Genomic DNA, 15,351 nt, shown 5'->3' on the forward strand with positions numbered 1-15,351 from the left:
CTAGTACATTTAGGGGTGTACGTGGGTTGGGTTGGACTGGGTTTGGCCTAACCCGTTATCCAACCCGTTCAAACTTTAATGGGTTGGGTTCGTTATCCAACCCGCAATTTCATTATCAAAACTAACCCGAACCGACTCGTGCATTTATGGGTTGGGTTGGGTTCGTGGGTTGTGCTTTAAATAAAATAATAATAACTTTTTTCAATTTTAAAATATTGTAACACAATTCGATACATTTATACTCATTTCTAACACACAAAATGGATGAAGCACATCATATAATATCTAATTCAACATGACATAACACTAGATAATAGTATAAAATTTCATAAGACACATTATTTTTATAAAATACGTAAGTTGATAATGATACAAAAGAAAATAAGAAACAAAATTTAGTCTTAGAATTACGTAAACTCATTTATTTAGTAATATTATTGGTGGGGAATAAAACGTTTTTAAAAAAATTATGGTTAATACTAAGATAATAATTTATATTTTTATTTAAAATAATAATAAAAAATAAGAAATTACTAATGTGACATCAATGGGTTGGGTCAACGGGTTCACGGGTTGCAAAACTCAAACCCGATACCCGAACCAAAACTATATGGGTTGTTGTTGGTTGGGTTGGGTATACCCATAAATGAACGGATTCGGATAATTTATGTGTTGGTTCGGTTTGGGTTAGCGGGTTCGTGGGTCGACCCGCACCCATGAACACTCCTAAGTACATTGACCGGATCAATTATCAATCCGAATTTTAAAACACTGGACATACGTGTTATCATTTTACTTTCTTCTTCATTTCATCTTAGTTTGATATTATAACTAGATTAGTAACACAAATATTAACAAAGTTAGATTCAAGTATCTAATTTTTCTCAACACAATTCAATTTTTCAATATTTAAAAAACACTCTTTTATATTTGAAATTTAACCATCTAAACAAAGCGGATAGAGTGAGATGCTAACAATCAATACTCGTTGATTTGGCAAAAATATATATATATACTCCCTATCCCAAAAATATATAACCACTCTATCCTAAATTACCTGTCCCAGAAAAATATACTCCCATCTATCTTAAATTAAAAAAACATTTTACACATTTATAAATTAAGAAACATAATTATTGTGTTTTCATCCAAAAAAAACGTAATTATTGTTGCATGAGAAAGAGAAATTATGTCTTTCATTTATTATAGATGAGAGAGAAATTTAAAGATGAGAGAGAAATTTAAAGAATTAAAAGAAGAAATAATAATAATAAATGATAGAGGATATATTAGAAAAAATGTCATTAATGTCACTTAAAATTATGAAGTGACTTAGAGTGAAGAGGCTAAAAGATGGAGACTGTGAATGATAAAGGGTGTGTGTTCTTATTGGGTCCTGGACTAATGAAATAACTTGTTAAAAAGTTGAATTCTATTTAGACTAGGTCAATAATCCCTGAAATCCTAAAATCTACTAGAAAGAGTTTTGTACACTTGATTCTTCCATTCCCACATATTTTCAAAATTCTCATACAAGCCTTTTTGTTTACTCTTTCATCTCTCAGTTTTATGGATTCTTCACCCTCATTTCTTCAATGTACAGAATACAAAATAATGTGAGTTCTATGGATTCTTCACCCTCATGTCATTAAAATTTCAAATCAAATTGCAACCATATAAGGATTTTAGCTTGAAATGCTTTTCATTACAAGACCAAGGAATCAAGATTTCGTCTTTTTTGGGGTATCTGAGCTTGATTGTTCAGCTTTCCTCTTGATTCCCAAAAAGTGCTCAACCTGAAACGATAAAAAAAACATGTTCTTAATGGGAATATGAAGAAGAAAAAAACTCAAACCCAAACTCATAAAGCAAAGTATGAGTATATTAAATAGCATAACAGCGAGGTGAACATTTTAATCAACATCTCGTTATGAAAAATTCTTCTTTGCAGTGTGTTAAAATAAAACAATTCCACGTAAATAATGTCAATGTTGACTAAAAATGGGCATGTTAATTATTTTTTCTAAAATAAAAGGCATTTAAGCTACTTAATATCTTGAGATATCAATACATTCAAAAATTGAAAATACTGGAAAGTGGAAACAGATGCAGCCATAATATGAAGTCCAGTTCTCGGGCTTGTGAAGTCTAATAAAGCTCCCAATTCAGGCTTTAAAAATCCTAAACCAGACAATGCAAGGCTGTCCTATTGGTGGCCTACAAACTTATCTAACAGACATTACAGGTTTAACCATAACTGCTGATGCAACTGAACCTCTTACACAAGAGAAATTTGAGAACCAGCAAATGAAACTGAATCCAAAATTACCAATCTCCACTTCCTTTGCCTTTTAAAATTATAACCGTCCTTTTAATCTATACATAATAGAAAGACAACTTAATAGTGTTTTATATTTAGAAAGGGGGATGAGTAAAACATTGAGCACTAATTGTCATGAGATAAAATCACAAGAACAACAAAATCCTACGGATTGATTTTCCTAACTTGAATCAAAAGTGGAGATTAACATTTCAGACATCACAATCCAAGGAATCCCAAAACATTCCATGAAAGAGTGCTCTCCAATCCAATTCAGATGATATGGTTGTTACAAACCATCGGTTTTTAAACAACACTTAATCTTGAAGAAATATCAAGGGTCAGTTTGCTTGTAGTTTTAGATTTTTTTTAATTATGTTTTAATTTTATGATCATTTATGTTAATTAAGTTTCTCAAATAAAAGCTTAAACCATCCAAAAAAAAAAGTAGTTTTAGTACTTTTCTCCATAGTTGAAGAAACTTTGAAAAATAAAGTTACCTTCCGATCACCGAGCATAGGTGTCAAGCCTCCAGGAAGATCCTTCTCAACTGTAGCAAAACCACTTTTTGGGTCACTAGTTTGTCTGCCAATAAAAGAACACATACATCAGCAACATACATCTGCACAACTTAAAGGTTACAGTAATGCAGAAAAGTCATGTTATTGTTCAGTTAGGTAGCAATGAGGGTAGGGAATTTATTCAGCTACGTGGGTGGTTATGTATTTTTAGTTAAGCACAAGACAACTGTGTCACAATTAGGGCATTCCTAATGTATGATTAAAGTTGAAGTAAGTGGGCAGGAAGGATGTATATTTGGAAGTTTAGAATTTAGACAGTTCATGCTCTGTAGGAATCACATAAATCTTGGTCAGCATCTTTGCTTTTTAATTCTAGTGTTCTGTAATAGCATTCTTACTGTAGATTCTTACTTGATATACAACTTTTGTATTTGATCCTAATCAACAAATAATAATCACCAAACTCAATTGGATAGAATATGGCCAGTAAGCCATCATAAAAGTATGCTCAATATTGCAATGGATAAGTGAATAAATGAGACAAGATAGAACGTTTGGACGGTATCGGAGAAAAGTATTGTCCCATCCCATTGTAATTAATTTGTCTATGAACATAGAAGACTCGTAGAAGCACCCATGAGGAGGTAAAAGGAGACATAGAAAAGAAATCATGACAGAAATTCAAAGGTAAAAGGTAAATGATCTATCTTTAAACTCAATACATGATAAAGCATTATGACATTGTATGGTCCATGTAGTTGACCCGACCTAGAGGAAAAAGGCTCGGTGGTGGTGGCTGTTCTCCTTGTTGTAGTATTAAGATTTGAACACAACATACCACTTATAGACATTAATGTTTGGATATGCGAACTGATTTAATGAGTCCTAATACAGAAACAAATTCCAAACTACATTTTTCATAAACCAACCCCTACGTATGGGAAGAAGTGCAGAGCGTAAGTAGGGGAAAATAAGATACGAAAAGATATGAACTAATAACCTCATCATCAACAAAGGTAAAAACAAGGAATTACTCAGCACAACTAAATCATCAAGTTATATCTAGTGTATAGTTGCTTCTTACTGTAGACAATAGATCAAGATATGGATCATTATATGGTGTCATAACTGATAACTCATATGTAATACATATTGAAAATTAAGATCCATTAGTCCAAAATGTTATCATCAAGGATAGGAAAAAAAAGTCTTTGATGTAAAAAGAATGTCCCCCATTATAGCACAAACTTTTATCAGAAAATCACAATCAAGTATTAATCTTAGTATCTCATTCATATCAAATATAAGCATTTATTTTATTTCTATCAAAACTTCAAGAGTAAAAAGTTTGTGAAGTTAAAAACATACCCAGGTTTAACATGACCGCTGAGAACAAGATAGGGTGTCTTCATACGAGCTTGAGCTTCCCTCATTCTCTCCACAGACAACGATGGTGTATCTGAACTCTTCATTTGCTTCAATTTCAATTCTTCATGAAATTGCTTCATACGCTTTTCCTGCTTCATTTTGCCAGGTCCTTTGCCATGGAACTTATGAGAAATTATTCGAAAGGCTTCCTTAGGAGTCAACTGGAAGCAACAAAAGAACAAGGGAATCAAGTTTAAGTAACATTGAACTCTAATGTGAAAACTGCAAATTGGAAATGAAAGATATCTCAACATTGATTAAAAATAAATTTGAGAGGAGAAACAATTTCAAGATACAGTGTACAATGAAATATTATAATCATTAAACACCCAAATCCATGAACACATTATATACAAAAGCATGCAAACCAAATCTTTAGACTAAAGGTTACTCCTACATTCCAAACCACAACAGATATCACTTTTTTGGCAATTAGAAGAAAACAAGATATGATCTATAAAGGCTATACAAAAATACTGAATATCTTCACACTCAAGTTACTTCGCATACAAACAAGATTTATTGAGGAAAGTGGAAGCACTGCACTGGGGACATTTTAGTGCTTTAAAGCCCTTGCCACGACAGCCGGAAGGGTCTAGGTTACAGTTTGACGAATATATTGTATGTGGCCTTATCTTGCATTTGCGAAAAGATAATTCAAGATTTGAACCACAACCACCGAGCCACACAACAACTTGATCTGTTGCGCTGCGGCAAAGAGGAAGTAATCACACAACTTATAACTTCTTCTATACATAGACTAATAATACTGTTTCATTTTTTGTGAGTTTTGCTTCGTCTCAGACCCTTTCCCACCCTCTCTTTTTACTGTGCGTGCATGCCTGCTAAGTAAATTTTCAAAACAAAAAAAAAAAAAACAGACAGACTCAAAGGTAATTACCCCCATTCAGTTGAGTTTAGATGCTCCATAAGCCTGTACCCTTTATTAAGTCGTATAATAAACATCCTCGTAAACTACCATTACGCAAAAATGCCAATGTAGCAATCAAAAATAATATAATATGAATCTAGTGCTACAGTAAAATCTAAATATGACCCCAAAAAAAATGATGTAATCGAACAAGGAGGACTTACTATTCTCCCAAACTCATCTGTCCTCTCAATGTGAATCTCTTTTTTATTCTGTACTTCCTTTCCTTCATCCTCTACAATCCCAACCAATTTGCTTTTCTTCTTATCCATGTTTCTGCCACCCCATTCAATGCTTTCCTTAAGTGTTCCTCGATCTTTAAGCAGTTTCAATGCACCTGACAGTCCTTTCCCTACAGCAACTTCATGTATACTTTCATCGGGAACTATCACTTCCTTGTCTTCTGAGTTGGGTTGCTCGTCTTTCTCAGTTTCTTTAACTTCAGTCCACCCACCAGACTCGTCTTTCTTTTCCTCAACAGGAACATTTGCCTCTTCATCATCATGCATGAAAACATCTTCACCTTCTGGCTTACGTGCTTCTGTAAAATAGAAAAGCAACACATCATATCCATTTATCAGCTTCCTCTTTATATACTCTCTATACCAACAGTTCTAACAAGCTGACAAAACAATCTACGATATCCAACTAAAATAGCACAGAAAGATCATTACACAACCTTCAAAAATGTTGTGCCATTGAAATACATGAGGAAAGTACAGATTAAACAGAACATTGCGAAAAGAAACAACCGATTTCAACAATGAAATAACTACATAGCATAAGCCAATCCTAACTTGTTATAAAAAACATTTTACCTAGTAGCTTACAAAAAAAGTGTTGTTAAAAAAAGATGATTCTCTTTTACATTTAATCTGAACAGTCACACTTCATAACATCAAAGATAGTATGAACTTCTTTATATTGAAAAGAAAAAAAACATAATCATATAAAACCTTACCTTCGTCAATGTGAAGACCCCAGACAAATTCTTCCATCTCTGTAAAGACCACCTTATTTTCTCTCGACTCTACCGCTGTAGAATTTTGATCATCAACAGTCTCATTACTAGGATTCGAAGCAGCAAGTAAAGCAATAGCTTGAGGGCCAGATGCTCCTTTCTCCTCCTGTTTCTTAAGAGCCAGTCGCCTTGCTTTCTCTAAGGATTTACGGAGATCCTCGTCATCATCTGCAAAAGCTGGGGTTTCATCTTCCCCTGTTTTATTGTACAGAGATTGTTCTGGACGAAGTAATTTGGAGGCTTCGTCTGCTTTAGCATAAGCAGACTGGTAAGCATTACTTCTCATTTCAGCTGCCAATCTTTCTTGTTCATCTTTGATGGCTTGCCTCTTTGCATCTTTCCGAGAACCAAGGTCGCCAACACCCAATCCTGAAGAGATAGCTTCAGCTTCAAGGGCATTAATGTCCAGCTTATCTTTCTTCCGTAAGGACTTTTTCTTCTTAGGCTTCTTAAATTGAAGCATTTCTTCATGAGAATAGTAGTCTGATGATACCTTTCCAGATGAAGTAAGGTCTTCAAAGTTATTAGTGGAAACACCAGTTAACCTTTTTCGGAGCTGTAAATAGGAAAAGAAGATACCCCTCAGCCAAACAATAAAAGAGTAAAACACATACTGTATGACATATACATGTAGCTAATTCAATAAATTTCTAAGGAACAATTACAGGAGGAAAGTAGTATGAAAACAATCAGATATAGGTAGTAATAGAAAATGCAGTTGCTCTTTCCATTTTCAGTTGTAACTAATTCTATTGAATTGGAAAATTAGTTACAAAAGTTGCTAACTGGTTGTATTTATAAGAACCAGTTTAACCTGCTGTAGCAGGTTATACATCTGACAGGTGTCAATTAGAACTAGATACAAAGCCTAGACTAAGCTAGCTACAACTTATCTCTATTAGATAGTCATACAGTAATATTCAGACCACAGAAAGCGCATACAAAAGCAATGTCATAAACAATATTCTGATAGCAGAAAGCCTATGCAAGTTATGCAACAATAACAATAAAAGGCTGAGAGATCTATTAAATGGACCAAATGATATCATACTGTTCTATTAACAATCATGGAAAAAGCTCACAACCATGGAAGTTTCATAAACATAAAATTTTTGAAGCTCCATCTTTACTTTCTTGAAAAATATTCCATAATATATATATATATATATATATATATATATATATATATATATATATATATATTAAAATAGCAACTGACCTCTTCAAGTTTCTTTTCAGCTTCACCTGAGAACCTTCCTCTTTCATCCAAAGTTAAACCCTGAATAAAAAACTCAGATGAGTATAAGCATTCACAATAACTACCTTGCTCAACAATTTATGCTTTGGAATGTAAGAAGAAACAATGAGCAGCAAACCTCTTCGGCAACTGGATCATCATATTTTGGAAGTATTTTCTTTTCTGCAAAGGGATCATCATTGAACCTGAAATTGATAGCCATGCGTCATCAGATTAAAGATTTGATTCTACAACATTTCAGTTTCTATTTACATTGTTTCAATCACAACGGACGATAGTAATGATCATCTTACTTATCGTCATATATGCCAGTTTTCTTTTTTGCAGCTTTATAAGCATCATCTCGGCGTTTTTGTTCCCCGATTTCCACATTCTCAAGCATATCAATGTCTGGAGTGTGAGAAAACAAATTATTTTACACAATGATGCACAACAACTCACAGAATTCAAACAAGAACAATATAAGAACACCGAGAAGTAGTACCTTCATTAAGATCACCATCAGCAAGTATGGGCTGATCTCTGATTGTCAGAACTACAGTACCACCTTCTGCTACTTTGTCAAGGCCGTGAAGAACTTTCACTCCCGCCAGGTGATCTGTATGATATTCAGCATACAAGTATATATTACCAATCATATTAACAACAATGGAACAGATTCTTAACATCCAAAGACATATCAATAAGACATAACTAAAATGTCACTATACAATGGGCAGCTGTAGAAGTTTAATGCTTTGAGCTGTAATGTTGGTTCCATATGCATTGGCAAAATATAGTAGATTGTGCATTTAAAATCAGAGTTTTGAAAATCAGACAGACCATTTGACCTGCTGAGCCAGAAAATGGTGTGTTCATTATGTTAAACCAAAAAAAAAAAAAACTGGTTGCTGAACCGGTGATAATGAACAAGTCAAACAGGTCCAGAGCCAGTAAAATCAATAAAACGCCTATAGTTACAAACTTCTATATGTGAATTTTTATTAGCAATCCTTTTGCTATTGGTTTCAACATTTCAGGACACATAATGCAGTTAATTTATGTGGATCTAAAATTTATTCTGTTTTTATCCAAAAATAATAAACAGTTATCTGACTTTTTTACATTTATATGAAATTATTACTTAATGTATATTTACATATCATCTGTTCAACCGTGATTCACCATGCTTGAGCCATTAAACCGCGAACCAGAAGCTCCACATTCTTAATGACCGTCCAATTTTTAAATCATCAGTTTAAATCATCCCTACTATAACTCAAGTTCTACACTTCTACGGCTCCTCCCTATACCCACTCATATAATAGTTTAATATTATGTGAGTTGTTAGAATTTGTTAGTTTCCTGTTGCTATTACAGTTAACTACTGCTTTACCATTTTGTAAGTGATCCTGTCTGGTACTCACTCACTATAAATATGAGGAGTCACAACTTTACCTATTGCGTAGAGTAACATCTTCTTCACTCAGCTTTCTGATTTTTTAAGTGTTTACATTTCCCTCATTTTTTGCTGTTTCTCTCTCCTCAATTGGTGATCTTGTACCTCCCATGGAACAACTAATCAGAGATATAAAGGTTAAAACAGGCAGCAAACTAATCTAGTTATGGTTAAGATGTTACAGTGTGGGTAGTTCGAAACCTGTTACAGATTGTCACTCCCTTAGCAGAGACTAGGGACTCCCTAGTCTCCGCTATCAATGAATAGCTATTCAATATTAGAGTACATAGAAGTGTGAACAGTTTTTTGTTCTGCATTGCCTACTCTTGTTTCTGTTGTTTAGATCAGTTTATTAATGAGTTAGGACAGCCATCTCCTTCTTTTTTTGCATGTAAAAGCTTTAGTTTGTTAGGACAGTTGTCCCACTTCTGTGAACTAACGCTTAATAATTGTATACATAGTAGAAGGCACAAGCATTGAGACTTCAGAAATTACACAATACAGAACTTTGCAGGATAAAGAAACAGGGAAAAAGATGTACCAGTGTGATGGGTGGTATCCTCATCGTCACTTCCCTCTACTGCGATGTTGTCCTATAAAATTTTAAATTACAAAAACTTGATTACATTCCTAAACATAAAAAAAAAAAAAAAACTTACACAAACATCACAAAATATTAAAGGCAGGAGATGAGGAAAAAACCTGCTCCTCAAAATGCTTAGAGAGCTGCGACACTTTTTTCTTTTCAAGCTTGCGGCTTTTATTAACCCATGATGAGATCTCGGAAGCTGCTGCAGATTGTTTATTTGTTCTTGTTTCTTTCATCCTATCCAAAATAACAAATTAAGAGGATAATGTCACAACAGAATGGATTTAATAACCGTAAAAATGCAATGTTTCAGAATATTGGTGATCAAAATAAACAAACAAGTTGATAATAGAAACTTCAAAAACAGTCTAAATTTGAAGAGATAATTCTCAGAATTTGGGTTGGACCTAACTCATCCCTACAAAACCGGCTTGTAATGTGAGGATTGTCTCCACCTATAAACACAACACAGGCCATATCCCTAAGCAATGCGGAACTAAATCCACCCCTTCAAAGCCAACACAATTAAGGTGTTGGGGGCTGCAATGAAGGTAAGCCAAAGTGCCGCAATTAAGGCGACTAGGGGCGAACCGCAAGTAAGGCGGAAAGTCCAACACACCCCCTCACGCTTGGGCCTTAATGAGCCCGAAGCGTGGACGATGCGAGAAGCACAACAATAGATCTAAGATAGGCTCTGATACCATCTCAGAATTTCGGTTGGACCTAACTCATCCCTACAAAACCGGTTTGTAAGGTGAGGATTGTCTCCACTTATAAACACAACACAGGCCATATCTCTTAAGCCATGTGGGACTAAACCCACCCCTTCAAAGCCAACACAAAATTAAGGTATTGGGGGCTGCAATGAAGGCAAGCCAAATTGCCGCAATTAAGGCGACTAGGGGCGAACCGCAATTAAGGCAACTAGGGGCGAACCGCAAGTAAGGCGGAAAGTCCAACAAATATATTAAGCTTGTGATGGGTGTATTTTCTTTGGAGGCCATGTATGCTTGCACTTCTTTAAAGAGAAAAGAACAATATAGTTAAAATATGTGTTTTTTATCTTTAAAGAAAACATGCTTCTCAAAAAATTAGAAAGAAGCCAATTTAAGTGCTTCTCTCAGAAGCAAGAAAGAGTAAAATATTAATGAAAATTATTTTAAAAAAATAATACATGGGTTAGCATGGTTACTCGTGGCTGATTGGCATTTCATAGATCTGCCTTATTTTCACATTTATCATTACTCCGTCAATGTTTTTATTCATTCATTGGAGAGTTTTAATAGTTCTCCTCTTTCCTGGTCTTTGGTTGTACTCAGGAATGGCTTTTATTCTATTGGGGTTACAAGGGATTTTTTTTGTCCAACAAGATTACCTTGTGATTAGATGGATTTGCATCCTTACAGGTTTAGAAATCTTCCGGGAACAATGAGTTAGAAATTAGAATAGGTCCATCATATAAACAATTTTGAAGCCTAATTTTAGCAAATAATAGTGACATTGATTAATTATGGTATAAAAATGATTACTTCTTGATTACGCAGTACAATTCAAACATATGTGTGAATGTGATGCCAAAGAGACCCTGGCTAAGCATAAAATCAAGGTTTCACTTCCATCTACTCATCTTCTATCCTTTTTTTTATTTATTTAACAATCAACCAGATTCCATTTCTGCAGCAACCTTGATAAAAAAAAAAGTCATCTCATAAAAAACCTAGCTGAATTATTTGTTCCTTGAATTGGCCCTAAAACCCATCAAAGCAAAACCCTACTCTTGCAGGAGCCATTCACAGCATCCACCCAACCATTATTAACTTGAACCTTAGAAGTACGCAATGGCTTTTAAACACTATTTGCCCACATATACTCAGTGAGCCATCATTCCAATTATTTTTTATCACTAATCCACCCATGAAAATCTTAAACACACAATAAATCATAAGTTCTTTGGCAACCTACAATAAATCATAAGTTCTTTGGCAACCATTATTAACTTGAACCTTAGAAGTACGCAATGGCTTTTAAACTCTATTTGCCCACATATACTCAGTGAGCCATCATCCCAATTATTTTTTTATCACTAATCCACCCATGAAAATCTTAAACACACAATAAATCATAAGTTCTTTGGCAATCTACTCATCTTCTATCCTTTTTTTAACTTATTTAACAATCAACCAGATTCCATTTCTGCAGCAACCTTGATAAAAAAAAGTCATCTCATAAAAAACCTAGCTAAATTATTTGTTCCTTGAATTGGCCCTAAAACCCATCAAAGCAAAACCCTACTCTTGCAGGAGCCATTCACAGCATCCACCCAACCATTATTAACTTGAACCTTAGAAGTACGCAATGGCTTTTAAACTCTATTTGCCCACATATACTCAGTGAGCCATCATTCCAATTATTTTTTTATCACTAATCCACCCATGAAAATCTTAAACACACAATAAATCATAAGTTCTTTGGCAACCTACAAGGTATCAAAATTCACAACATGCTAATACAGTACATATAATTCAAATACTACAAGATATGCAATAAGGAATAAAATGCTAAATGTTGTGACCAAGTGCCCCATAGATTATGTTCTGGATGGCTTACAGGAAAATAAAATAGGTGTGTTTGACAGTGTCATCTCCCGGAAAACAACCAACCCCAAACACACTAGCACAATAGTGAAAAGTGGGATGACTGATATTTTGAAGTTGCTTAATACTATTTAGTATTTAGTTTATAATGTTATTACAGTTTGTGCTTTATTTAATTTGCGGTCTTACTATTTACTAATATTAGTTTAATATATTTCATGTTATGTTTGTTGCTCTATGTGATCAATGATTGATAACTTCCGGCCCCAAAAATGCTTGGTGGTATAGCGGATATCGATACGTCAACAAGATAAGAAATTTATACCGAGCAAATATAAAAGCTAAAATATAGAAGAATACAAAAAGTTAAAGACAAGCAAATATAGAAGATTACAAAAAGTTAAAGACATACTCCTAACTGATAATCAAAATTATTGTTACTAATATTCAAACTCAAAAAAAGAAATAAGCTTTGAACTCATTTAAGCAATTAAAAAATATATACAAGTGATTCCTTAAATGGAATCACTATTTCCAAGTTCTTACTCGTCGCCAAGTCCCCTCCCTTCACTACTAGACCTCATTTGTGCTGCATCCTCCACCTACTCTTTTGCCTATATTTTCTGTATCTCTATAGAGACAGTGTGGTCTCTAACTCTGTTTTGCAGCAAAGTGATTGCTTCTGGAGGGGGGCTAGAAATTCGCAGAAAAGACTGACAGTAAGCCACACAAGGTAAAAAGGGGAGATGAAGCCTTTTAGGAAGAGACGAGATGAGATGACACGAGAGTCCTATTGTGTTGTCATTCAGAATTTTGGGGTGAAATGACAAAAAAATAGAGGGGCCGATTATAAGATGAGGTAAAATGGCTAGTTTAGGGTGAAATAACCAAAAAGTCCAAACCATTGACAATTTTACAAGAGCTTCACTATAGCTGAAGCTATTGGTGGGGCTACTTCTGTAACGCAATGGAGTTTCACGTACCACCTAGGGGCTTCAACACTACAATGCCGCCTCTATAGACTAACCCTAACATTACATAAACTAACCTAGTCCAAACTCTACAAAAGAGCCATTAAAATTCTAGGCACTCATTATTCGCCAATTAATATATAATTATGAGTTTATGACCTGAAGCATAAAGTAATGAGTCGTGTATTTCAAGTTTACATAGCAGTATCTACAATTTAATACTTCATCAAAGAACAAAAGTAAAAGTGATATGAAGTGAAGTAACAAAAAAAAAAAAGACTTACTTCAAGATACGTTCTTCAAGTTCTTTTTGTGACAAGTGTGTTGATGTTTCACCATCTTTATCATCTTGATTGAGTTTTGAAGCCTTTGCATGCTTGCCAACCTCCTCGTCTCTTTTTTCATGGTAGTCTACTTTATCATCAAGATTACCCGATTCATAATCTTCCTCGTGAGCCTTTCTACTTCCTCTATCCCTTGACCTATCTTTATCTCGATCAGTCTCCCTCTCCTCTCTAATTTTATCTTTCCCCTTATCCCGATCCCCATCTCTATAACTTTCTCTATCTCTATGTTTCTCTCGCTCCCTTTCCTTTGCCTTATCCCTATCCCTAGTTTTCTCTTTTCCTCTTTCCTTCTCGCGCGTTCGATCACTATCTTTCTCCAACTCTCTTTCTTTCTCCCGGTCTCTATCCTTACCCCGATCCTTCTTATCTCTATCCCTCTCACGCTCTTTTTCCCTATATTTCTCTCTATCATAATCTTTCTCCCTTACTTTACCGTCTTTACCCCTGTCCTTTTCCCGCTCATCCCTGTTACGTTCCCTTCCAGCACCCCTATCCTTCTCTACATCCTCAGAAGCCCTCTTGAGCTGATCCCTGTCTTTACTCCGGTGTTCCTTATCACTCTTCTTCCTATCCTTGCTCCTATGCCTGCTAGACTTATCTACCCCATCATCATCATAATGCTCCCTCACAGGAGAATCATCTTTGTCATTCCTATCATCATACCGTGATTCGGACCATTCCACATCCATCACAAAACCTACAAACAAAAGAATACAATTAAACTGTAAGAAACAAAACCCTAAGTTGTCTATTCCTATTCTTTAGGATGCAAATTGGGGAATCTCGAATACTATGTCACTTTGCCTTACACAGCGGCGGCTATGGCGGCCACAAATCACAGTGGAATCGCATTCTCGCGTGCACTAGAGTGTCGCGCCAGAATACGGGAGTTAAAATCGAAAAAGGAAGAAAAAAAATAAGGAAACCTGGAATTTCTCAGATTCTGGCTGCAGATGGCCAACTCCGCCGGCGTTTAGATCAGTGCAACTCCAACTTGTATCGGATGCAAGGGTAGAACGGCAGAGCGATTGACTGAACTGCGGAGTTCTGTTGTTTTAGGGTTTTGGTTGTTAAAATTGATATGCTACGGTTCAAGGCTTGGACGGAGGTTAATCAAAAGTGAAAATTTTATTCCTTTCTAGAGCACCACCACGCAAAAGCAAATTGCTCACGAGTGAGAGAGAAAGGTCGTCGCCGGAGATTGTCGCAGAGACCGTTTTCGTGAGGGATTGTCGCAGGAGATTGTCGCAGAGAGCCGACAAATCGTTGTTCTGCGAGAGAAATCGCGAGTGAGAGAGAAGAAATTGCGAGTGAGAGAGAGAAATCGCGAGCGAGAGAGAGAGAAAACTCACCGGAGATCGCCGGAAATCGCCGGATTCGTGAAGGTTGAGAGAGGCGACGGCAACGTTTTCACAGAGAAAGAGACGTTAGTTTCTGATACATGAGATTAGGGTTATGTCTGAAATTGGAATTTTGAAATAATTATGAGGGTAAATTTGTCAATTCAGTCATAAATCCCCTAAAACCCTCCAATATGGGGGAACTCTAAAATTGGGTCAAATGAGGACTTTGGAGGGTTTCAAAAAATCCCCAAAACCTTTCTCTCTTTTTTTTTAACTCCCAAACAAGGGTTTATCATCCCACAAACCTCCCCTTCCCCTCCCTTCCCCTCCAAAACCCATCTCCCAAACATAGCCTAAATGTCCTTCAAAACTAGAAGCATATTTTCGTTAGGCACCATAACTGAAATTTATGTTTGAATTAACTGAAAATATAATTACAGTATGGAACCGCAATAATATTTCTAGTTTGTGGGACACCTAAAAGGCGCGTTGTCTCTTCCCCTTCCATTACAGTTTCAAAATGAAAAACATAACACAACAACTGTCAATACTCTCTCAATTTCATTTTCACCAAATGCACCGCAAATACA

General features: G+C 35.3%; 1 protein-coding gene across 2 annotated transcripts; it reads right to left on the reverse strand.

The window, feature by feature from the left end:
- Positions 1–1,241: 1,241 nt before the first annotated feature.
- On the reverse strand, positions 1,242–14,905 carry LOC131629588 (SART-1 family protein DOT2-like). Of its 2 annotated transcripts, XM_058900368.1 has the most exons (16): positions 14,771–14,905; positions 14,345–14,689; positions 13,356–14,115; positions 12,140–12,233; positions 11,358–11,464; positions 9,620–9,743; positions 9,459–9,510; positions 7,964–8,077; positions 7,773–7,869; positions 7,598–7,664; positions 7,441–7,500; positions 6,162–6,777; positions 5,365–5,741; positions 4,210–4,430; positions 2,821–2,905; positions 1,242–1,796 (listed from the first exon to the last, which is right to left on the reverse strand). In XM_058900368.1, the coding sequence occupies exons 3-16, from the start codon at positions 14,105–14,107 to the stop codon at positions 1,722–1,724; spliced, it is 2,841 nt and encodes a 946-aa protein (XP_058756351.1). In that variant the 5' UTR covers positions 14,108–14,115; positions 14,345–14,689; positions 14,771–14,905; the 3' UTR covers positions 1,242–1,721. The 2 variants fall into 2 exon arrangements, with proteins under 2 accessions (XP_058756351.1, XP_058756350.1); XM_058900367.1 differs by lacking the exons at positions 11,358–11,464; positions 12,140–12,233 and having other exon boundaries at positions 1,257–1,796.
- Between the last annotated feature and the right edge of the window lie 446 nt (positions 14,906–15,351).

This window comes from Vicia villosa, unplaced genomic scaffold (genome assembly GCF_029867415.1).
Source record: "Vicia villosa cultivar HV-30 ecotype Madison, WI unplaced genomic scaffold, Vvil1.0 ctg.000585F_1_1, whole genome shotgun sequence".
In the NCBI taxonomy this organism is placed as follows: Eukaryota; Viridiplantae; Streptophyta; class Magnoliopsida; order Fabales; family Fabaceae; genus Vicia; species Vicia villosa.

Excerpts from the sequence above, each read along its gene's own strand:
- LOC131629588 (XM_058900368.1), bottom strand. The coding sequence starts at position 14,107 with ATGGATGTGGAATGGTCCGAATCACGGTATGATGATAGGAATGACAAA. Across the intron at positions 7,665-7,772 it reads ACTGGCATATATGACGATAA|GTTCAATGATGATCCCTTTG; the intron begins GTAAGATGATCA and ends TATCAATTTCAG. Across the intron at positions 2,906-4,209 it reads AGCGGTCATGTTAAACCTGG|ACAAACTAGTGACCCAAAAA; the intron begins GTATGTTTTTAA and ends TTTTATTGGCAG.